At 36.4% G+C, this 26,066-nt stretch overlaps 1 protein-coding gene and 1 long non-coding RNA gene across 2 annotated transcripts in view; one reads left to right on the top strand and one right to left on the bottom strand.

Annotated features, from left to right (window-relative positions):
- LOC128249602 (uncharacterized) overlaps positions 1 to 8,755 on the bottom strand; it is an 8,813-nt gene extending 58 nt beyond the window's left edge. Inside the window, exons 1-3 of the long non-coding RNA XR_008265707.2 lie at positions 8,194 to 8,755; positions 2,257 to 2,341; positions 1 to 11 (exon numbers count right to left, since the gene is read on the bottom strand). The exon at positions 1 to 11 is cut by the window's left edge and continues 58 nt beyond it. This is a non-coding gene — a long non-coding RNA (uncharacterized LOC128249602). The remainder of the gene's footprint in view (positions 12 to 2,256; positions 2,342 to 8,193) is intronic.
- The window catches only part of LOC106877203 (uncharacterized), a 100,219-nt gene that overhangs the window by 18,684 nt on the left and 55,469 nt on the right, over positions 1 to 26,066 (top strand). Inside the window, exons 2-3 of the mRNA XM_089365160.1 lie at positions 19,249 to 19,381; positions 23,690 to 23,811. Coding sequence (XP_089221286.1) covers positions 19,249 to 19,381; positions 23,690 to 23,811 — 255 coding nt within the window. The remainder of the gene's footprint in view (positions 1 to 19,248; positions 19,382 to 23,689; positions 23,812 to 26,066) is intronic.

Below are 26,066 nucleotides of genomic sequence, written 5' to 3'. Positions count from 1 at the left end.
TTGGCTTGAAGCTATAATAGAAAACATTTACCCAAGTTGTCATGCAGTGGGACTGAGCCTGGAACCATGTGGTTAGGAAGCAAGTTTCTTACCATATAATGTCTATGCTTATCTACTTTTATTTTTAATGTACTTTAAAGATATACATGCTATATTGCAACAGGTGTGTAGCTGTTGTTATAACATATTCCTGCAGATAGGAACAATTGTGATACCGTTGTTATGAGACATCTTTCTGTGGACATTTAACCTTTTTGTTCCTATATTTCTCTTGAAATACTCTACTTTTGCTTCAGGTAATTTTGAAAATAGTGAAAAATAAATTTGTTTTTAACCTTTTAGCATTCGGATTATTCTGTCAAATGTAATGCTTATTCATATAATGCAGAAAAATACGTTGCCGGCCAGCCATCATATTTTTCTGCATTATATGGATAATTTATCCTGATCACGCTATTTATAGCATTATCATGGTTTGAGAAATAAATTTATCTCTGTATCTTACAATACATCTCAACGCTTCTAAAAAAACAAACAAACTTCGTTTACTTTCATCGTAAAGTTGAATTTAATGCTTATTGATTCACATTGTTTTTATTTGATCATGCATTATCTCATACATTCAAGATTATGATGATGTGATTGTTTTTAGAATGACATTGTAGGGTTTGTGTGAGGGGGCTGATCTAACTGGTTTGAATAGAAAACAGAATATTTAGGCTGGATATGGCTGGTTTGAATGCTAAAGAGTTAAACTGGTGTTTGGAACATAAATTAATATGAAATTTTGGTAGGAGGTTTTAGTTTAAATCACTTTAAAACAAGACGTTTGTATCCTAGAACCAGGAGCAGTTTCAAGTGGATTGGTACCAAAAGATTAAAGTCTCCTTATTTTCATTTCTTCCTTCCTATTTCTTAAGCTTTAATTATTACATGGGAAAATGTGAGCATGAAAAGTAATATTCTTAAGATTATAAACCTGTAAAAGTACAGGACAAGTTATTACCCCTGGAAAAGTATAGGTCAAGCTATTATTTCTAGTAAAGTAAAGGATAAGCAACTTTTTACTTAAAATATTGCAGCAAAGAATGTCAGTTCTTCTAATTTATCACTCTTTACAGTTCTCATCTATTAAATTAATTGTACAAAACTGTTCAGCTAATTTGTTTGTTTGTCTAATCAGTCACTTTTTTATGTATTTCAGGTAGTAAATTAGCCAAATTCTACTTAAATAAGTATAGTGTTATTTGTAAACTATAATAAAATAAGTTTTAATATTCAAATTTTAATTTTAGCTTCAGTATTTTAAGTAAAAAGTTTCTTATTCTTTACTTTACAAGAAGTAATAGCTTGTGCTATACTTTTACAGGTGTATTAACTTGTCCAGTACTTTTCCAGGTTTATAATCTTAAGAATATAACTTTTCATGCTTGCATTTTTCCATGCAATCCATGATTCTTTCCGGCATTGCTGTTATAAGATAATTAATAATGTGTCAATTAGTAATTTAAGAATTTACCTTATAAAATACTGAAAGATAATACTTTAATTTTTCCATGTAAGTGATGATAATATTTCAATTTTTTTCATGTTTAATTTAAATATATGTTGTGATTGAATTATTTCATATTACCCATCCACACCAAATTAATAGCAGGGCTTGAAGAGTTTTAGTCAATCAAACCAATCGCAGTAATTAACTTTAGTTTGACACTTATTTTACCAATTTCTTTTTGCCAAACTACTGAGTTGCAAGGATGTAAACAACCAACATATGTTGTCAAGCAGTGAGATATGGAGACACGTGTTGGGCTTCCATACAGTTTCCTCACAGGGCATTGGTTGGCCCATGACTATAGTAGAAGACGCTTACCCAAGGAGCTGCTTGCAAAGGGAACCTCTTAATTACATGGCCATGCTACATCAATGAAGGATGTAAACACGCGACAAATTGGTATCTTGTCATCTAAGATTCCAGATGAACCTAACTCTTGGCAATAAAGGTAATGAAGGAGGCAACATTGAACTCTCTCATTTGCCTAAAATCAACCAAAGAATTAGTGTTAGAAGTGTGTAGTACAACAATGGTGGTGCTCAAGCATGGCCATAGCACATGGGCTGAAACAGGTAAATGTCACACTCCGTGTCAAAAATGCAGTCAACCATTGATTAGCCTAATGCATATTTAAAACAATGATGCTATTTAACAATTGTGATATGAAATTAAGATCAAAGTTACCTTAATTCAATACTCACTTTGTCTTCTAAGGTATTAACCAGGTCGCATAACATATTTCTTCTGACACTGTTTAAATGCTGCTGTGTTTTTGGCATTCTTGACCTAATTGATAATCAATATGCAGTGACTTGCAACTTTGTTTTCAAAGAAAGAGAACTTTGTTTACTATATTCATGAATATTGCCTTTTAACCCTTTTCTCCCATATTTCTTGAAATGAAGGCAGTGTATATGAAATATACAGTTCTTTCATTTCAATTGATTTTTTTTAAAAAACAAAAATTTAGTAAAATAGCTTTCATTATTCATCTGGTGTAAGGCAACAAGTTGGCAGTCATTAGCATGCTGGGCAAAAGTGCTTAATTGTATTTCATCTGTCTTTACAGTCTGAGTTCAAATTCTGTCAAGGTTGACTCTGCTTTTCATCTTTTCAGAGTCAAAATAAGTCTGAAATTGCTGCTGGAATTATTCCATAGACAACAAAAGTCCTTTTAACCCTTTCGTTACCAACCTAGCTGAAACCGGCTCTGTAGTACAAATGTCTTGTTTTCATAAGTTTTGAATTAAAATCTTCCACCAAACCTTAGTCACAATTAATGTTCCTAACACTAGCTTAATGATAACTAAGTTATTTTGCTAAATTCTTTGTTACATTTAAAAGCAATTGAAAGAAGCAGAGAGCATCTCAAAATAAATACAGTAATGAAAGGGTTAATTGAAGGACAACATATAAAATCATTTTACACCATCTTTCCATGCTGGTCTGGGTTTCACAGGTCATAATGGTCTGAGTCAGCTGTTATTCAGAGTTATTGTCTTCTTAAATGGGTTGAGAGATGTCTTATCCAAACATAAGGTTTTGGTATAGTTTCTATGCTTTCCCTATCGACAACCACTTTACAGAGGATATTGAGTGCAATTTAGTGTGGCAACAGCACTAGAGAGGTTGTTGTGTCCTCACCATGGCTAGACTGAGTCCTTTCAATGCTATATTGTCTCCTCTCATTTGCTAACCATTTACAGAGAGTAGTATGTGCATGTTATTTCCATTCAGTATTATGACTAAGGGTCTGAATATGCCAACATTCTCTAACTGCAAACATCTGATATGAGGAATACCCAGATTTTTTTTCAAGATATCAATAATTATTTAAATTTCTTTTTCCATTTTTTTTATACATATATAAATATCTTCTGACAAATCTGTGTAATAGATAACTTTCCAAAGATTAAAAGTCTAAAATTTTAATTTATGTTTAAAACACAATGAAATGAAATAATTCAAAGTCTGAAGGTATGCAAAACACATCTACATTACCTTGCCATTTGTTGTACCTCAAACAAGTTAATGCTATTCTAATTCTTGAGGTATTGTTTTTCAGTTTGTTTATCATTTCTTTAAGCTGAATATTATTCAGTATTTTCTTCTCTAGGCACAAGGCCCGAAATTTTAGGGAGTGGGGGCTGTTGATTAAACTGACTTCAGTACGCAACTGGTACTTAATTTATCGACCCTGAAAGGATGAGAAGCAAAGTCGACTTCGGCGGAATTTGAACTCGGAGTGTAAAGACAGACAAAATACTGCTAAGCATTTTGCCTGGCGTGCTAACGTTTCTGCTAGCTTGCTGCCTTAATATTATTCAATATTAGTAACACCACACCATCGGAGTATTCAATGTCTGAAACTCTGTTATTAACCTCAAGAGCTATTATAAACAGAAGGGTAGTGAGAACGAAGCCCTGATAGGCACCTCTATTACGTGCTAAATTCCTCACTGAACTTGTCGACTTCTTTCTTAGAGTAATTTGCTAGCTTTCAATATACCAACAGAGATCAGCCTGTTTGAAATAGTAGCTAAATCTCCCTTAAATCGGTTAACTCTGTTTCAAGCATTTAAAATCAGATCTTCAGTTTTCCATCATCGTCACCCTCATCATCATCGTTTTTATGTCCATGCTCTATGCTGGCATGGGTTGGACAGTTTGAAAGGAATAGATGTGTCGAAGACTGCACTGAACTTCTATGTCTGCTTTGATGTGGTTTTTGGAGGTGGATGTCCTTCCTAATGCCAACCACTTTACAGTATGGACTGGATGCCTTTTTTTTTTTTTTTTTTTTGCATGCCACCAGCACAATTGAGGTTGCCATGCAATTCACAGGACTATGATCCCAGGGGTACATGGGGAGTCAGTTTCATAGTCGAGGATGAAGGAATTACTATGAGAGAGGTGGGGTAGAGCCAGTTCCTGCAGTGGGTTCTGCACGACCACTCACATCTAGTATTGACAAATATAGAAAGAGACTGACATTTGTTGTGTTAATTCTTACCAGTTGGAGAGGGGGGGGGCTTGCGGAAGTCATCCAAAGGAAAGTAGAAGACATTGTACCCACACCCACCACTTCCTTGCAATAGATTCATAATTCATAACCCCCCCCCCCTAAAATAGCTTACAGATGCTGATAGTGATGTTGTGTAATGGTTGCTGCTTCTATTATTACTACAACTACGACAATTATAACTATTTTCCACCTACCACTATTATAATAACAATCACCACTACCACCCATCTGCACCTGCATTGCCACTGCCACCATCACCTCTACCATCATTATCACTACCATCATCATTGCCACCGACCACCACCATCATTGTTGCCGCTACCACCACCACCACCACCACCACCACCACTGCTACTGTTCTAATTGTAAACCTTGTTGTTAATGAAGTGATGACTGAGTGTGAAGAAAAGACAGTTGGAACTAATTATATTTTCAAGTAATTTTGTGCCAAATAATTTGTTTATTAATAACTCAAAATAGTTTTTTAAAAAATGTAAATTTCTTTTTGAGATAATGATTGAGAAAAATCTGATTTTCCAACAAGCTATCGGTTATTACTGTATTAACTCTAGTTTTCCACAAATTTGGTTTCTATTGTTGCTTAGTGCTAGACTGACCCTGACCATCTGGATCTATGATTAAGTGTTCTAACTATGATTCTCCTTCTTATATCAAGGTACAGGCGTGGCTATGGAGTTAACAATTTTGCTTCCCAACCACATGTTTTCAGGTTCAGTCCCACTGTGTGGCACCTGGAACAAATGTCCTCTACAATAGTCCTGTGGCGACCAAAGCCTTGTAAGTAAATTTGGTAGATGGAAACTGAAAGAAGCCCATCGTACATATGCATATAAGGTGTGAGGCTTAGTGGTTTGGATATTTGGCTTACAATCATAAGGTTGTGAGTTTGCTTCCTGGCAGCATGGTATAGCCTTGAGCAAGACACTGTATGCATGTGTTGATGTTGCAGAATAGTTATAAAATGATTATTACTGTCATACAAACAGTGTCATTAATTTCCAATATTCTGTGAAAACATGTCTGACCACGGGGAAATATTACTTTGCTTGGGAACAGGTTTGTTATCAAGAAGACAGAAGTAGATGGGGCTTGGCAACAAGAAGGGTTTTCAGCCTTAGGAAATCTGCTTCTGACCCATGGAAGCATGAAAGAGTAAACATTAAAACAACAACAATGATGATGATCTAGGTATTCGTTGTCTGATGTATCTTTCCTATTGTTTTAAAAGATGTTTGGTTGTGATTTGAGGGAGATTTGGCTGCTATTTTAGCAAGTTGAATGAACAAATAGTCTCTGTATACCTAAGTCATATTACATTTTTTCACTGCATATCTCCAAGATGGAAAAAAAATCTTCATTTACCAAAATTTGACTCTTGTTCTCATTTTATAATTTTTTAATTTAAAAAAAAAATATTTTAATCATGTGAGAGGGCAGTGCTCATAACCCTTTTACAGACCTAAGTTTTGTAGTGGGGATGTTATCCTGAAATTAGAAACTTAGCCTGAATGCTTAAAACAGGGTGAAGGTCCACCAAAGGGCCCCAAAGTACCAGGTAGTTGTGTTCAACTTTACAAAGGATTAAGTCCACTACCCATGTAGGCTACAGTAAGATTTGAACTCGTTATGTAAAGAGCTGGAACAAATACTGTAAGGCATCTAGCATGATTTTCATATAGCTCTGTCAGTCCATCACCCTGGATACCTGGTGCAGCTCCCTAGCTTACCAGTTTTCAGTCAAACCGTTCAACCCATGCCAGCATGGAAAATGGACATTAAATGATGATGATGGAAGAATGAAATGTAAAATTGAACTCGGAGTGGATAGTCAGAATACTGTGACATTCTATTCAACACTTAACTCTGCCAATTTGTTTCCTATGGTAAAAGTATCAGATGGGCATCTTAATGTAGTATACACTCCTACACAGGAAGTGTTGCTATTTTTACTAGTCCTGTATTTATATTACATACTAAATAGTTTTTTTCATTTAATAACCCTTTTGTATACTACCTCTTTTACTTGTGTCAGTCATTTGACTGCGGCCATGCTAGAGCATCGCCTTTAGTCGAGCAAATCGACCCCAGGACTTATTCTTTGTAAGCCTAGTACTTATTCTATCGGTTTCTTTGGCCGAACTGCTAAGTTACGAGGACCTAAACACACCAGCATCAGTTGTCAAGCGATGTTGGGGGTACAAACACACACACAAAAATATACACACATACACATATATATACATATATATATACGACTGGCTTCTTTCAGTTTCCGTCTACCAAATCCACTCTCAAGGCTTTGGTCGGCCTGAGGCTATAGTAGAAGACACTTGCCCAAGGTGCCACGCAGTGGGACTGAACCTGGAACCATGTGGTTGGTAAGCAAGCTACTTACTGCACAGCCACTCCATTGAAATACACAGCCTTTGTTTCAATTAATTTTGATAATAGTGAAGAATTTAATAAAATAACTCTTATTAAAGTAGTGTTTGGAACAAACTGCAGTGATGATAGCTAACACTTCATCTTCATCCCAGGGTCTACAAATATGGTCTCAATATTTGCAACAGAGTGGATTCTGTTAAAGGTGCCCAAGATGCTGGCTAACAGATTACGTCCACATATACCATAGTGAGATTTGACCTCCAAGGTATCCTGTCCTATGTTCTTGCAGTTCTGCTAATCTGCCACCTTTGCTAGTAATTTTATTTTTGTTGATGCCAGAAGGGTGAACAACAAAGTTAACTTGCAGGTTTGAATTTTGACCACAGAAAGTTGGAACAAATACTGCAATGCAGTCCATTCCATGCTTGAACTAGTCCTTATTTGCTGCCCTAATTTGAAGGAGTTTGGCTGCTATTTCTAGCAGATCAACCCATCCTTTAACAGATCTCTTGGTAGTTCATTTTGTTGGACCTGCAAATTATCAATTCTGTTCTTGAAGTGCTTACTTGAACATTACTAAGTATTCTAAAGCTGACCTAAAGAAAGTACACACACAGTCCCTCCCAAGAAGCAAAGAAAATTATCTGATCAAATCTTAAGTATCATCTCTTTGTTTAACACTTTTGTAACCAAATTTATGTTGAAGTATGTTAACTAAACACTGCTTTTGTTTCAATTAATTTTGAAAATAATGAAGAATTTAGTAAAATTATTAAACTGGTGTTTGGAACATTAAATAACATGAAATAACATGGAATTTTGATGGAAGGTTTTAATTTAGATCATTAATCCTTATGTATACTATTTCTGTTGGAATATACTGCCTTTAATTCAGCTTTGAAATTAATGAAGAATTTAGTAAAATAATCTAGGTATTATTTAGTTGGAGATCGGAGCATAAATTGTGAAAAGCATTTAGTTTAAATCACTTTAAAACTAGAAGTTTGTATCATAGAACCAGGAACAGCCTTATCAAAATGGTTAACAGACATTGTTTGAGCAAAAATCGTGACATTGTTTATGTTCTCCCGTCAAAAGACCTTTGGTTCAGTGGCTTTGTTGCTTTTAATGTGCGAGGACCAGTGGAGCAAGGAAACTAAAGAACCTTACTTGAAAAACAAGGGTTGGTGATAGAAAAAGCATTTACCAGTAGAAAATCAACTTCAGTAAGTCTTCCTCTAACCCATGCCAGCATGGGATAAGCAGAAGTAAAATTTATGATAATCATCATTTTCTATGTTGTGAAACTCTTCATTAGCAATCGGTGTAACACATGGTGGACAAGAATTTGAGATGGTGAATAAAGTCTCTAGTATACAAGCCTCCTATTGTTATTTCATGTTACAAATATGTACATGCAAGTTAGCAGGAGGGGGTGGGGTGGAAATAAAAAGGAATGTCAGACAGAGACCATCCTGCCAGGTGGTCTAATTTTACTTGCTGCTCATATTATTCAATGTATGCAGCATTTTGAAAAGAAAATTGATTAGGAGTGTTTGTTGTACATTAATGTAGAACTTAGGTGTGTTTGAGACTGAAAAGTTGAAGGACCTTTCTTCCCCCACTTCATTTTAAATTATGAAAATACTAGAGAACCAAGGGACATATAGTTGTTTCTATTGTTAACTTCAGAACAACAAAACAGTGGTAGAAGTTCACATGTAAAGCTATGTGAACCTCCCTCCCTACCCTACCCTACCCTACCCTACCCTCCCTTCCTTTCTTCCTTCCCTCCCCCTCCCTCCTTTCTTTCTTTCTTCCTCCCTTTCTCCCTTCCTTTCTTTCTTTCTTTCTCCCTCCCTCCTTCTCTTTCTTCATCCCTCCCTCCCTCCCTCCCTCCCTCCTTTCTTTCTTTCTTCCTTCTTTTCTTTCTCCCTCCCTCCCTCTCTTTCTTCATCCCTCTCTCCCTCCCACCCACCTCCCTCCCTCCCTTTCTTTCTTTACAACAGTTTTGTAATGGCTTCCTTTGGAATGGTTACTTGTCTACTATAAATTTCTAGCTAAATAATATTAGAAGCAGTCAATTTACTTTCCCTCATTCAAATAACACAAATAAAATATTTAAGTCCAGCTGCTATTTTTTTTTTTAAAGTTTATTTATCTAGTTCTATTTAATAACCTTTTTTTTTATGTGTATATATAAAATGGGGGTTTGTAGCCAGTTTAAATAAATTGGTATTTCATACTGTAAAACTCAAGAATTACAGGAAAAATATGTCTACGTTTATTTGTTTATTTATATTTATTCATTTTTTTTCAACTGTTGATATACAAGACATATAATCTTACTCAAAGAAAGAGTTAGATTTATTTTCCTCTTCAATAATGTATTCAATTTCTTAAACTGAATTTGTTTGCTCTAAGACGGTTTTGTGAAGAATAAAGTGTGCTGATGCTGAAATAGCTAAAACTTGTGGAGTAAAATGTGGCCCACTAAACAAAATGTATGGTGCGTAACTTGAGAGAATTAAGTAAACATGAAATTGTTGGAATAGAATTAATTTCTACAGCATGTTTGTTGTTGGAAATGGTTACTGACATTGCTTTTGGTCATGAGGCAGTTGAACATTTTAGTTCTGCTTTGAAGCAAATATGTAATATTTTTACACATATATTAATTATTGGTTTATGCTCCACAAATTCATGAACAATTAAACTCAATTATGTCCATGTGAAGGATGGGCAACATTCCATGTATATATTTTTGTGTTCTTCAAAAAGAGCTGGGTTAAGCTAGGGCCTGTATTATATGATATAAAGTTCTTCTATTGGACGGTGGCCATGCTAGGGTACAACCTTGAAGAGTTTAGTTAAATAAGTTGATCCCAGGACTAATTTAAGTCTGGTGTTTATTCTATCAGTCTCTTAGTTACAGGGATGTAAACAAACTAATGTTGGTTGCCAGCCAGTGATGATGATAGGGAAGTAGGACACAGATAAAAGCACATGTGTGGTACAAAAATATATAAAACAAAAACTTGAAGACGGGTAAAAGAAAACAAACAGGGTGTGTTAGGTCGATGCTCAGGAAATCTGGAAAAAGCTTTCCATAGACGAGTGTATGTTCAAAGCATTAAAATGCTTTGAACATACACTCGTCTATGGAAAGGGTGGATGAGGAAAAAAAAAAATAGAGAATTTATGACTACCAATTCCAATCACAAGGCATTGGTTAGCTCTGGCTATAGAACACACTTGCCCAAGGTGCTGCATCATGGAACTGAACCTAGGACTACATAACTGCAAAGCAAGCTTCTTAACCATACAGCCATGCCTGTACTTAGCTGCTTACCTACACAGCCCATGCTTACGCCTAAGTTGTTTTAGTGAAGTATAATTGATTTTATGTGAAGTCACGTGGCTTAATGGTTAGGGTACTCAGCTTATAATTGTAAGGTTGTGAGTTCAATTCCTGGTGACACATTATATCCTTTAGCAAGTCACTTTATTTCATGTTGCTCCAGTCCACTCAACTGGCAAAAATGAGTAGTACCTGTATTCCAATGGGCCAGCCTTGTCACACTCTGTGTCACATTGAATCTCCCTGAAGAACTGTTAAGGGTACGTGTGTTTATGGAGTGCTTAGCCATTTCCATGTTAATTTCACGAGCTGGCTGTTCCGTTTATCAGATCAACTGGAACCCTCATCGTTAAAATTGATGGAGTGCCAGTAATTGATTTAATGAATTTAGCTGTATATCTCATTACCTAGTTTATGTAGATCAGCTACTGGGGAAGTAGTGGCTACACGATTTCCAATATTATTTTACCTGATAAATTGATGTATTTGATACATTTAGGTTAACACTCAAGTGTTTAGTTTGGGATGAATTTTGATGGGTAGGTTTTTCCACTAACATGAAGCTCAAATGCTATAAACTTTACAAGTTCCCATTACTATACAATAGCATTGCTATTTAAACAGTTAAGATGCACAAATTAAATATTCACCCCTTTTATACAAATGTTAATATAAGATAAATTTACTTTTTTGGTCTGTTATTGAAAGTGTGACAATATCAATTTAAACTTGCTATTCGTGGTATGCCTTTTGTTAGTAGCATACTATTTAAGAGTGGAGGCACAATGGCCCAGTGGTTAGGGCAGCGGACTCGAGGTCATAGGATCGCTGTTTCGATTCCCAGACCGGGCATTGTGAGTGTTTATTGAGCGAAAACACCTAAAAAGCTCCACGAGGCTCCGGCAGGGGATGGTGGCGAACCCTGCTGTACTCTTTCACCACAACTTTCTCTCACTCTTACTTCCTGTTTTTCTTGTGCCTGTAATTCAAAGGGTTAGCCTTGTCACACTATCATGCTGAATCTCCCCGAGAACTACGTTAAGGGTACACGTGTCTGTGGAGTGCTCAGCCACTTGCACGTTAATTTCACGAGCAGGGTGTTCCGTTGATCGGATCAACTGGAACTCTTGACGTCGTAAGCGACAGTGCCAACAACAAATATTTAAGCAGAAGCTGTAAACTTTTTTTCACTACTTTCATGGATTCCCATGACTCACTGCTGCCATCCAGTTCTGCAATTATGAGTTTGAATTGAAAGCTTGAGTCATAATGAATCTTTCATCAGCTGATTATACAACCATAGATGCCTCCCCTATGGATGCATTGCAGTTATTCTCTTGATAGAGCTTGGTGATCCTGACTGTTGATCTTCATGGATTTCTCCACTCATCATCAATGTAAGAAGCACCATTGGCTCAGTTCAGCTCTTCTGCTACCTCTTCAGAAGCCACTATACTGCATTTCTGTGACTTCACCATATCCCTGGCAGGGTAGCTAAACAGGTGTTACACCTTGCCAAATGGAAATCCGTAACTATTTAGGGTATGGTTGTCACACCTTGAAGTAGTTTCAAAATACCCATATACCCAAGCACACTAAATATTTCTTATATATTATACAAACTAATGATAACTATTCCCTTGAAATCAAGCTGGAATTTTAAAATAAATATATCAGTAAAAATTTGATTCATTCAACCAAAGAAAAAAAATTAAGTGCAATTATTGTATTCTGAGTTTAAGGCATTCTGAGTTTAAGGCATTCTGAGTTTAAGGCGTTCTGAGTTTAAGGCGTTCTGAGTTTAAGGCGTTCTGAGTTTAAGGCGTTCTGAGTTTAAGGCGTTCTGAGTTTAAGGCGTTCTGAGTTTAAGGCGTTCTGAGTTTAAGGCGTTCTGAGTTTAAGGCGTTCTGAGTTTAAGGCGTTCTGAGTTTAAGGCGTTCTGAGTTTAAGGCGTTCTGAGTTTAGGGCGTTCTGAGTTTAGGGCGTTCTGAGTTTAGGGCGTTCTGAGTTTAGGGCGTTCTGAGTTTAGGGCGTTCTGAGTTTAGGGCGTTCTGAGTTTAGGGCGTTCTGAGTTTAGGGCGTTCTGAGTTTAGGGCGTTCTGAGTTTAGGGCGTTCTGAGTATAGGGCGTTCTGAGTATAGGGCGTTCTGAGTATAGGGCGTTCTGAGTATAGGGCGTTCTGAGTATAGGGCGTTCTGAGTATAGGGCGTTCTGAGTATAGGGCGTTCTGAGTATAGGGCGTTCTGAGTATAGGGCGTTCTGAGTATAGGGCGTTCTGAGTATAGGGCGTTCTGAGTATAGGGCGTTCTGAGTATAGGGCGTTCTGAGTATAGGGCGTTCTGAGTATAGGGCGTTCTGAGTATAGGGCGTTCTGAGTATAGGGCGTTCTGAGTATAGGGCATTCTGAGTATAGGGCATTCTGAGTATAGGGCATTCTGAGTATAGGGCATTCTGAGTATAGGGCATTCTGAGTATAGGGCATTCTGAGTATAGGGCATTCTGAGTATAGGGCATTCTGAGTATAGGGCATTCTGAGTATAGGGCATTCTGAGTATAGGGCATTCTGAGTATAGGGCATTCTGAGTATAGGGCATTTCTGAGTATAGGGCATTTCTGAGTATAGGGCATTTCTGAGTATAGGGCATTTCTGAGTATAGGGCATTTCTGAGTATAGGGCATTTCTGAGTTTAGGGCATTTCTGAGTTTAGGGCATTTCTGAGTTTAGGGCATTCCTGAGTTTAGGGCATTCCTGAGTTTAGGGCATTCCTGAGTTTAGGGCATTTCTGAGTTTAGGGCATTCCTGAGTTTAGGATTGTATAACTATTTATTAGCATCTGACAAAAATAGTGACTCTTCCAATTATCCATTGATTTTATTGCAATTTAATTTAAAGTATATTGGATCTTGAAAATATTGTACATGTTAGATCCACCTGGGATACGCAGCCATTAGTAAAAGATGAAGGCAGTATAGTAATTTTTATCTCTTTAAACCTTGAATTGTTTAGTCAAACAGATTGATGCCAGTACTTATTTTTGGGTGTGGTATTTATTCTATTGGTATCTTTTGCTGAACTGCTAAGTAATGGGGATGTAAACAAAATGACAATGGTTGTCAAGTGGCACACACACACACACACACCACTTGGAAGGCATAGGTTGGTCCATAGCTATAGTAGAAGACACTTGCACAAGGTGCCATGCAGTAGAATTGAACCCAAAACCTCGTGGTTGCAAAGTGAGCTTCTTAACCACACAGCCCTGCCTCAGAATAGCTGAGGTACTGAAACAAAACTGATACCTTGCAGGCATCTAATGTAAACTATATTGGCTCTTGGAATTATTCCAGGTATTGGATCACTATTTATTGATCCAGTCATTCATAGAAATCGAAGGGTGTAGAGTATTGTAGCAATGAAGCATTTAGGGTGGTGGTGGTGGTGGGGTACCCCTATAAATGTGAATTCTGTGGTGTATGGTACTAGGTTAATCCGACACAGATTCTGTATAAATGCTGATACTTGTACATTTGTAGAAACAGTGGTGAAAGATAGCATGTTTGTGTGTAAGGCTGACTATGAAAGCATATGCTCGTTTATGTAGGCAGTATTTTAAGCAGTAGATATACGGTGGGTGTGGGTGTGTGTGTGCGCGCGCGTGCGTGCCTCTCTATTGCTTTAATTTAAAAAATGTTACTGTTGATCCCTCTGGTGAGATTATTTTACATTCCTAAACAGACTTGAAAAATAATCTAATCTAATATGTTGACGCTATTTCATAGTAACTTTGTACCGACATATTTCGATAATGGCCTGACCTTTTTATCTTGGCCCAAGTTTTCTTCTACGATGAAATAAACACCAAACAACATTTAGGCTTGTTTGCTGTGACCCTTCACCATCTTCTTTATTGCTCTATTTGAATGTTTCAATGTTTAAAATTGAATTAAACATTCTGATGGTAATGATGAACATATTTATCATGTGAAATATCTACAATTGGGTTATTATTTAACCCAGCATCAGACCTAGCCTGTTTAAGCACATTCAATTTGTGACTAGGCTATGTTTGGGATGTCCCCCCCCCTTTTGTTTTATTTTTATAAGTGCTATCTTTCATATTTTACTTGTTGCAATCATTGGATTGCAACCATGGTGAGATATTGCTTTGAAGGGTTTTTAGTCAAATGAATCTACCTCAGAACTTATTTTTAAGCTTAGCACTTATTCTGTTTGTCTCTTACGCTGAATTACTAATTTATAAAGATGTAGACAAACCAACACTGGTTGTCAAATGGTGTGGAGAATAAACATAAAGACACAGGTACTAATATATATATATATATATATATATATATGATATAATATTGTAGATGTGTAGCTTTGTCGATTAAAATTCTTGGCAGCATTTACTGCTCTTTACATCCAGAATTTACATGTGTGCGCGTGTGTGTGTGTGTATGTATATATACATATATATATGTGTGTTTTTGCGTGTATATATGTATTTATTAGGTTGTGTACCCAGTAATTCCCAGGGTGCAAATGATTGGATACTGTCTGTGAAGTGGGAAGCCAAATATACGCCAAATCGCCTTGTTTGATATGTATCTTCCCAGTTGATAATGTCTTATTTCATCCATTTGCTGTTCATGTGCATTGACTCCAAAAACTGCCATATCGGACCCCTTGTTGATGCATTTGCAGATGTATTTTATGCTCTTAACAGAATTACTTGATTTGATGTGTGCCTCAAATATTTTCTATAGGAGTTTGTTGTATGGCACAATCCATCTGTTGTCAACTTCAACCTCTTGCTGGTGTGTCTTCAGTGTTGCAGTATAACCGCCATGTTCAGGTTTGCACTGCCTGTAGAATGGATAACCATCATGTCCGGTTTGTGTTTCTTGAACGAATGGTCTGGGGAACCTTTTGTTGCTCTTATTATTCTCCATGCAAGGAGACGAAAGGTTAAAGCTTCCACAGGGCCTTCACATTGTTGTAGATCTGAATGTCTTGCTCTGGGTTTGGGAACTCTGCAGAAATCTCTAGACTGTAGTAGTTTCATAAATTCTGTTATGCATAATAAACCCATTTTATTCCCAATATTATAGGAGTGAGATCTACCTATTATACTCCAATTAAGGCTTAAGTAAATATATATGGGAATTAAAATCTAGAAAAAGGTTTTCCATCTCCAGATCATCATGATTCCCAAAAAATATAATATGCCAATGTAGAGCAAATGTAAACTGAGATACAGGGGTCCTGGACAGACAGACAGACACAATTTTACATTTATTATAATGATTATATATATATATATATATATATATATATAAAGGTAAATATATGATTGCACAACTTAGTGTTTTTCCATGATTTAAGCTGGTATGAATGATGGTTGTGAGTGAACAGTTTCAAAATATTTCTACAGAGACTTTGCTTTATGATTAAAAAAAAGTTAATGTAAACATTACTTAGAGTATATGAAAACAATATGTATTCTTGCTTTAAAACAAATTTGAGAGAAACTGAGAGCAAACAAACACATGTAGCCTATCAGCTGATGCTTTGTGATTTCAAACAATTTGAATATTGTAAACATTCAGCTCAGTCCAGGCTTTTCATAATTTTTCAGATAGCTTGTTGTCTGCTGTTAAAATCCATCTGCAAAATAAATATGTTCTAAGAATTATTACACAAAGGTATTTTAAAGAAAAGCTGAAAGTATCAGCAATTCGGTGTCTACTCTTCTATACTTGTATGAGTTGGATGGAGTTTATTGGAGCAGATTTTCAGTAGCCTGATGCCCTTCCTGTTGCTAACCTTTGCCTGTTTTCAAGCAGTGGAATATTTCTTGGTCAGACATGTTTTTGCAGAATATTGGAAACGAATGACACTGCTTGTACAACAGTGATACTCATTTACACCTACCATGCAATGTCAAGACAAGGAGACACAAATGTGCGCACACACTGTGCATATTTATTTTCAATCCTGAAGGTGTTTTACACAATCGATTACAAGTTGTATATATCAAACTTATTACTTTGAGCAGCATGAGTAACAAAGATGGCTAATTGAGCCAGTATCTAACCTGGCAGCAAAGTCACAATTGTGACAATGTAAATTTGCAAGATTATTCATATTTTGATAATTTCGCTTTCCATTTTCATGCAGTTGGTTGTGGTGAAGCATTCTTACGCTTCAAAGTTTACTAGTCCTATAAGGCACCATCTTCTCCAGTCATTTTGGTCTTTTTGCAGTATCCTCCAACTTATTGTCTTTTATGTTGTATTGATGCATTTTAATTTATCCTTAAATTTGTCTTTATACCATTGTAACGATCTACCAACCTTATGTTGTGAACTTTTAGATGTCCATAAAAGACTTGCTTTAGAATTCTGTCATCATTCATCTTAAGATCTTGACAGATTTTTGAATTCTTGTACAAGGGAACAAATAATGCATCTGTTTACAAAAATGCCAAGAGGTATCTTGAATGCAGAGAGTACTGTATAGTCCTAAGTAAAGAGTGTGATATAGCATGATAGCAATACCTGAAAAAGCAACTGCAATAGCTGTGTGTTTATGTTGACACTTTGGTCAGCAATAAATTGATGAATATTTTTCTAGTTCCACAATGAACATTAAAGAATCTAATTCCAACTTCATGCTGCTGAAGCCTGTTCAAAAATAACAGAACAGACTTTCATCTCATCTACAGTGAATTGGGGTTCATTTTCATTGACCTATACCAGTGACTCTCAACCATTTTTACCCTTTGGACACCTTTGATTCCTATTTCACTTCATAGCAATTTGATGTCTAAAAAATCCTATTATATTTTTATAATTAAATATTAGGAATTGTATAATAAAAATTAAAATATTTTGTGTGTTGTAGAAATATAACTGATTTATTGCAGATAAATTTTAACAACAAAGTCTTATATGGACCCTAGTTGAGAACCACTGGCCTATACTATTAATGAGTTGCTATAATATGATATTTCTATTTCAAAATTTCTATTACTAAATTATCGACTTCAGTATACTTAGGTTGAGGGAAGATGTATTTTTGTAGTTCTTGGCTATTTATATTCTTAAGCTTATCAGTGAGGGCTGCATTATAAATTTCATCTGTGTGTGTTCCGTTTACATACTGGAGCACACCTTCTGAGGTTAATACTTTCAAGTTTACGGCAGGTTTTCAGCAAGGTTATCAAAGTACTTCAGTCAAAGCTGAATTGCAATTGATGGTTCAGTGTTTTAACAGCATGATGCAAATGACCCCAAGACTTTTGGTTGTTTGAGATAAAGAAGCTTTTAGTTATATTGCATTTCTGCCAGACATCATTACCAGTTAATTCAAGTATAAAACATGTCTCCCAGCAGGTAGCACAAACTTTGTCTTTGACTATTTGAAGATTTTGAAGTGAAGTTGAACCTTTATACTTCATGGAGAAGTTGTAGGAAAAAGCTAAGCTACATACAAACAAGAGTGAGAGATGAACACTCACATGTGTACACACATGCACAAATTTTCTCAAATATCTAATATATCATGTATACTTATCTAGATGTTTGTGTTCTCCAACCTACACACACACACATTTACATACATGTAAATAACATACATTGCATGTATCCACATTGTGTAATGTATGTGTACACACACACACACACACACACACACACACACACACACACACACACACACACACACACACACACACACACACACACACACATATATACTCTTTACTCTTTTACTTGTTTCAGTCATTTGACTGTGTCCATGCTGGAGCACCGCCTTTAGTCGAGCAAATTGGCCTAGTACTTATTCTATCAGTCTCTTTTGCTGAACCGCTAAGTTACAGGGACGTAAACACACCACCATTGGTTGTCAAGCGATGTTGGGACACACACACACACACACACATATATACGACAGGCTTCTTTCAGTTTCCGTGTACCAATTCCACTCAAAGATTTTAGTCGGCCCGAGGCTATAGTAGACACTTGCCCAAAGTGCCACGCAGTGGGACTGAACCCGGAACCATGTGGCTGGTAAGCAAGCTACTTACCACGCAGCCACTCCTGCGTTATCTGCAATTGTAATAAGCAGTTACCACTGCATCACTCCTCACCCTCTGTGTGTGTGTGTGTGTGTATGTATATATGTATGTATGTGTGTATGTATATATATATATATATATATATATATATATACATAAATATATAATTATACAAGAATGTTGGCTGTATTTTGACTTCGAAGTTTCAGTCAGCTAACCCATTGTCAAATGGCTTAGCTAGCCGAAACTGAAATCACTGTCAACAACATTCTTATAGAAGAATAATAAATTTGTCCTCTACAAAAGTATAGAGTAACCCATCAGATTAATATAAAATTGTCTTTTTTTTTTATAATTGAACATAAAAACAAACATTAAGATTCATACACATATGTACATATGCTATGTATATATATTGTGTGTGTGTGTGTGAATACATTGCAGAAGCTGATTATTGTGATAATTTTATGATGGAACATTTACAATAATACAGAGCAGTTGAGAACATTAAGCAGAGGATATGACAATGATATTGTTACTTGGCACCCACTGATATTGTTAATAACCATTTGATAGCGTTATCTGCAATTGTAATAAGCAGTTACCACTGCATCACTCTTCACCCTCTATCTGAATTTGTGTCTATGTGTGTGTGTATTTATATATATATATATATATATATATATATATATATATATATATATATTTCTATATATATAATACACACACATTTGTGTTTGCTATTTTCACATGCTTGTTTCATATATATGTGTGTGCATACTTATGAATATATATTATGTATATCTCTTTCTATTTTCAGTTGGAATTCCCATAACAATTTATATCCCACAAAACTCACCTGTAGTCACACCAATAATGGTTTACTTTCATGGAGGCGGATATATAATGGGGTCAAGAAACAATGTTGAAGATACATGTAAAATATTAGCTGTGTGAGTGTTGCTATTCTTTCTCATTCTATTGATTTTTTTACTTGCATCACTTTCTGATTGAATGCACCTTCTATTATTGTTCTTGATGATGATGATAATGATGATAATGTAGAGGAATAATACATTTCAGTTTAAATGCACTTTTAGCTATAGAGTTATTAACTGTCACAGTCATCTGTCTTTTTGTCTTTGTCTGTCTATATATATATATGTATATCTATCATCATCATCATCATCATCGTTTAACGTCCGCTTTCCATGCTAGCATGGGTTGGACGATTTGACTGAGGACTGGTGAAACCGGATGGCTACACCAGGCTCCAATCTGATTTGGCAGAGTTTCTACAGCTGGATGCCCTTCCTAACGCCAACCACTCAGTTTGTAGTGGGTGCTTTTATGTGTCACCCACACGAAGGCCAGTCAGGCGGTACTGGCAACGGCCACACTCAGAATGGTGTATTTTACATGCCACCTGCACAAGAGCCAGTCCAGGGGCACTGGCAACGATCTCTATGTGTATGTATATCTGTCTCTCTGGTCATGTCTGTCTGTATGATCACATGCCTGCGTGTCCATGTGCCTGTGTGCCTGCCTGTTTCTATGTCTCTGAGTCTGTGTCTGACCACGTGTGGAAGCTCATCAGTGTTGTTCACCTATGTCCATATCTGTCCATGTGCAATTGTATCTGTCACTGTCTGTTCATCTGGTTGACCACATCTGTTTGTATCTAAATGTTTGACTGGTTTTCGTGTCCATCTGACTGACCACATCTGTCCATGCTAGTCTGTAAGACCGTGCTTTTCTTGTCAGACAGATGAGTAAGTGTCTGTATGGCTGTGTCTAACTGAACATATGTGTCTGTATGCCTCTGTCTGACCATGTCTGTCTGTACTCCTTTGTCTGTTTGTACTCTTTTGTCTGGCTGTACTCCTTTTTCTGACCATGTCTGTCTGTGCTCATCTGTCGGAGTAGTGTCGGTATCCACTCAGATGTGTTACTAGATCTTACCTGAATATTACATCTCTGTATGGTCTGAAGATCTCTTATAGAAAGCTGCGTAAAGTCCATCTGGATTGCTTTTAATTTTTTTTTTATCGGTCTACAAAATAAAGGCTGGAAAAGGGCTTAAATAATCTAAATCTGTGGCTGTCATAATTAGTTGCAATTGGTACAAGTATCAATATAGGGTGGTGGGCATGGTGGGAGTCACCATATCTCTTTGCATTATTGTTGATTATTTCTTTGTATTAACTTTGAGGCATAATAATCAATGGATTAAACAAGTGGTTCTTCACCATTTTGTTTTGTTTTTTTCACCTTTAAACCGTTACTATTTTATTCTGGTGGATCCCCATAGCCATTTGATGTTTAAATCTAATTTTTAAAAAATAATTCTTTCGAAATTACTATTTTGTCTATGTGGACCCTGGTTGAGGACCACTGGATTAAACCCTTTGTCAGCAACATTTTTTTTTTCTTTTTAAAGCATTCACTCATTACAAGGTCCTTATGCCACTGAAAACCTAAGAGCTATTAGAATAAAATGGACGCTAGACAGAAGTCAGTAGGTGACTATGTACATTAGATTTAAAAGACTGGAGGTCATATTGAAGAAGAAAACAAGACTGTGGAAGGGAATTCCAAAGTTCAGAGGTGCGAGGGAAGGAACTGGTACTGTAAAGTGCTTTACGACACTTAGTAGGTAGCACAGTATATTGATGAGAACTAGATGCAAGTCTAGTAGATCGCTGATAAGTTCTTAAAAGAAGAACCAGAGAAGGGAGCTCAGCTGAACAATGTCCATGAAAATACTTATAGAAAAGAGACAAGGAAGCCACATGATAATGAGAGAGTGAATCCAATTTAGAAGATAGAAAACATTGAATTCAGTCAATACATCTTTCCACTTGTTTCTCTTTTTCCTTTCTCTTTTTTATATATTAAAGCATTAGTTGGTTAGTTGTACTTGGTTTGACTCTTTATGCTCGGTTCAATTCCCACTGAGGTCAAATTTGCTTCTCATCATTATTTTAGGGGTTGATTTATAAAAAGAAAATAAGAAAAATGTATCAATCCAAGGTGATGGATTGGCAGCAATGTAAGAATATTGGACTGGATGCCCTGCAATATTTGTTGTAGTTCCCTGTTCTGAGTTCAAATCCTACCATGACTTACATGGATAATGGACCTAATATGCCATTCAACTTAACGTCCCTATCTAATATGTTGAGTGCTTATTGTGGAATCCACTTTGTTGCAAACATTAGACTAAATCCATTGCCCTGTTTAACAGCATCACATGGTACCTTGGATGCATTTAAATGCAAACATCCTGGGCAGGTCTCCAGTTTGAAGTTCAAAAACTTCCTCAACTTCTTCCTCACTAGTCTTAAAGGTCCTGTCAATGGTCATGTGCCTCTGACTAATATATATATATATATATATATATATATATACAACGATACAAGCACATAAGTCTGGTGCAGGCTCATGCCTAGCCAGCTCTTGTCAAACCATCCAACCCATCTTAGCATGGAAGGCAGATGTTACATCATCATCATCGTTTAACGTCCGCTTTCCATGCTAGCATGGGTTGGACGATTTGACTGAGGACTGGTGAAACCAGATGGCAACACCAGGCTCCAATCTAAATTTGGCAGTTTCTACAGCTGGATGCCCTTCCTAACGCCAACCAGATGAAGAAGCAACAAACACAATTTGGATTGTGGTTATGCGCAGTTAGGGGCTCAACAACAACTGCAGTCACTTGTGGTACAGGACTTTCAGCATCCAGGTTATTCTGTCAAGTGTCATGCTTGTTTATTCACATTGCTTTGAATTAATTGTGAATTATCTCAGTTTTGAGGTTTCAATGATATGATTGTTTATTTTTGGAGTGACAGTGCAGGGTAGATGTAAGAGGCTGGACTTGGCCAGTTTGATTAAAGAAAAAAAAAAAAGAATATTTGGGCCGGATATGGCTAGTTTGAATGCTAAAGCAATAAAGGTTAAAAACGAAGCTTGCATGATGATGATATATATATATATATATATATATATATATGCATACAAACACACAGGACCTTAGAGAAATTTTGCAAGGAGGAACAAGACGTGTTTTGGAACCCTGGGGTTGACCCTCGCAAAATTCAGTTTTTTTTCTTCCCCTTTTTATGGGTGAGGTGGGCCAGAACCATTCAGGTATTCTGGAGGGCCCATTTTTGGCTTTCTAGACCGACCTTGTAATAAGGTTATGGCTAAACTCCCTTATCCATTATATAGATGTGGGGGTGGCTGTGTGGTAAGAAGTTTGCTCCCCAACTACATGGTCCTGAGTTCAGTTGACAAGAGTTTTTATTATATTCTTGAGCTGACCAAATCCTTGTGAGCAGGTTTAGGTGATGGAAACTGAAAGAAGCCTGTTTATGTGTGAGTGTCTCTATCTGTGTTTTCTCCCACTACTGCTTGACAACAGGTGCTAGTTTGTTTATGTTCCTGTAACTTAGCAGTTCAGCATAGATATTGATAGAATAAGTTCCAGGCTTACAAAACAATATAAGTTCCGGTGTCAATTTGTTTGACTAAAACCCTTCAAAGTTGAGCTGCAGTATGATCTGATTCCAACAACAGGAAAAAGTAAAAGATATATATGTATGTATCAGAGTTCCAGATCTCTGAGCTACAAGTTGAACAGTAAAAACTAATTGCTATTTCCATTTCCTCGTTGTGTTATAATTAGTAAGCAAGGCACATATATAATTATTGCATTAGTTTAGCTGGTTCACAGAAAATAAGTTTTAATCAGAATTCAGAGTAGAAAGATTCATATTAAGCTAACAACACAGCTTTAAATGCAATTGCTACAATGTTGTACAAATATCAAAGATTAGAAAACAAGACAAAACAAAAAAAAAAGAACCTCGTCCTGTTCATTATACAAGCATCAGACATTTGTTGTGTAGCTCAAATTTGGCACTGATCAGAAGCATTCTAGTTTCAATTACAACCATTCCATCCTATTTTCAGGATTAGTGTACTTCAGACTACATCACCCAATGTATCTTTTTTTTTTTTTTGTCTTGTAATACTGTTAGGTACATTTTGAGGGATATTTGGTTACTATTTCTAGTATGTGGTGTGACCATGTAGGAGCTTCTTTGATGCAGCAGTAAAATAAAAAGTCAAATCTAAAATTAGTGTGAAATTAATTTTATTTTTACATTATACACACACATGTGTGTATGTCTGTGTATGATGTATGTTTATTTATGTATATATTTATTTCTTTTTTTTTTTTCTTCTTACAGCAAAGCTGAATGTTGTGTAGTGAATGTTGAATATCGGTTGGCACCAGAACACAAGTTTCCTGCTTGTTACAACGATGCTAAGGCAGTTCTACGTTGGGTCATGATGAATAAATTTCTTGTAGGTAAGGAATGGATGTTTATTTGTGCTTATTTTCTTTCATTTGTTGGTGTTTTTGTTTAGTTTTCACAGTCTCAAGGCTAAAGAGTTGCCAATCTAAATTGAATTAAAACAAGTGGTGGTGATAGCAGTGTTTTTAGTAATGGTGGTGTGGTGGTGGTGGTCGTCGTCATTTTTAATGATGTTTGTGGTGGTGGTGGTGGTGGTGGTGGTGGTGGTTGTTGTTTTTAAGGGTGGCAGCGGCAGTACTATTAATAACCAGAATGGTTATCACTGTTTTGCTGAAGGGGGCTATTGAAAGTAGTTATGGTTATGGTAGTGACCAGTAGCTGTAGCAGCAATGATCATGATTATAGTGATGATAATTTTTAATTTAGGCTCAAGGCCAGCAATTTTGAGGGAAGTGGGTGGGTTAGTTGGTTGGTTTCAGCAACCCCAGATCGGTACTTTATTTTATCAGCCCTCAAGGGATGAAAGGTAAATGTAAGCTGAACATATCAAAGTATCGCACCAAATATATCTTACCTTTCACTTGTTTCAGTCATTAGACTGCAGCCATGCTGGTGTACTGCATGGAAGAATTTTCAACCCCAATACTTTTTTTTCTAAAGCTTAGTACTTATTCTGTCAGTCTTTTTTTTTTTTTGCCAAACTGCTAAGTCAAAGGGATGTAAACACACCAGCACCAGTTGCTAAATGATGGTGGTGGGGAACCAACATAGACACAGACACACAGACAGACAGACACCCACACACACACACACACACACTCTTACACTCTCTCTCTCTCACACACACACATACGATGGGTTCCTTTCAGTTTCCATCTACCAAATCCACTCACAAGGCTTTGATCAGCCAGAGGCTAAAATAGAAGACATTTGCCCAAGGTGCCATGCTGTGGGACTGAACCTGGAATCATGTGGTTGAGAAGCAAGCTTCTTACCACAGTGTCATGTCTGTGCCTGTAAGTTTAAACACATGATAGCTCAGTTGGTAGAGTAGAGGACTGTAGTATGAAATTATATATATCTGTGATCCTATGATCAGTGGTTCAAATCCGTTTCACAAGATCTCTTTTCAAGGCAGTGCCGCAAAGTAAAAAATATGTGAATTGTCATTTTAGTTTTTAACCCTTTAGCATTCAGAATACTCTGCTTATTTATTCACATTGTTTTGATTTAATCATACATCATCTTGTAGCTTCAAGATTTCAATGGTGTCTATGTATATTTTGAGAATGACATTGTGGGGTAGATGTGATAGGTTGGATCAAGTCGGTTTTAGCATAAAACAAGTAGAATATTTGGGCTGAATATGGCCAGATTAAACGTTTAAGTTGTTAAAATTTGAGTTTATCCCTAAAATCAATAGTAGTTCACAAGTTTTGTAACCAGAGTTTCCAGAACACAGACGTGCCTGCACCAGTCTGTTACTGGAGTCCTTTCAATTAACTAACTCCCTCCTTCAAAATTTTTGGCTGTCTATTTTAGAAAGGATTATTATTATGATCCTGCTATGGTCAAGTTTGCCTTTCATCCTTCCAATATCCCAATTCTGAATTTGACTTTGTGCCTATCCAGGAAGTTATTTTCCTGGTTATGCATGCACTCTGGGCAATCCTTTACTATTCCATTTATATTCACTTCCTTGTACCTTGAATGTATGCTCTGGCACACCACCATCTTCTCTCTTGCTCTCTCTTACTTTCATCTCTCTCTCTCTTTACTGGGGTAACCATGTATATTCTCTACAATAAGACACCTGTTTCTGTCATCACCTAGCAAAAAGCCACCTCCTGGAGTACCTCTGCCCTTCTCAGTTGAGGGATCTTTGTCTTGCAAGTTACTTGGTGACCTTGATGGTGCTTTTTATTATTAAGGTGGTGAACTGGCAGAATCATTAGTACACTGGATGCTTAGTGGCATTTCTTACAGCTCTTTGGAGTTGATGTACATGCACTTGACTTAACCCTCCTCCTAAAATTGCTGGCCTTGATCAAAATTTGAAACTACTATTACTATCACAGTTGATTGGCAGATTAATTAGTGGTGGAAAATTAGTTAGTGCTCTGGTATTTATTTTTTTTTTTATATTCTGAGTTCAAATCCCATTAGTCAATTTTGCTTTTCAACTTTTTGGCGTTGGTAAAATAAAGTACCAACCTAATCTGGGGTTGATGTAATTGACTTATCCTTTCTCTTTAAAATTGCTGACCTTGTGCCAAAATTTGAAATCATTATTATTGTTTTGATTAAG

This window comes from Octopus bimaculoides, chromosome Z (genome assembly GCF_046866305.1).
Source record: "Octopus bimaculoides isolate indiv1 chromosome Z, ASM4686630v1, whole genome shotgun sequence".
Taxonomy (NCBI): domain Eukaryota; kingdom Metazoa; phylum Mollusca; class Cephalopoda; order Octopoda; family Octopodidae; genus Octopus; species Octopus bimaculoides.
Note: the sequence above shows the minus strand (reverse complement) of the source record. Positions and strands in the feature narration are given on the sequence as shown.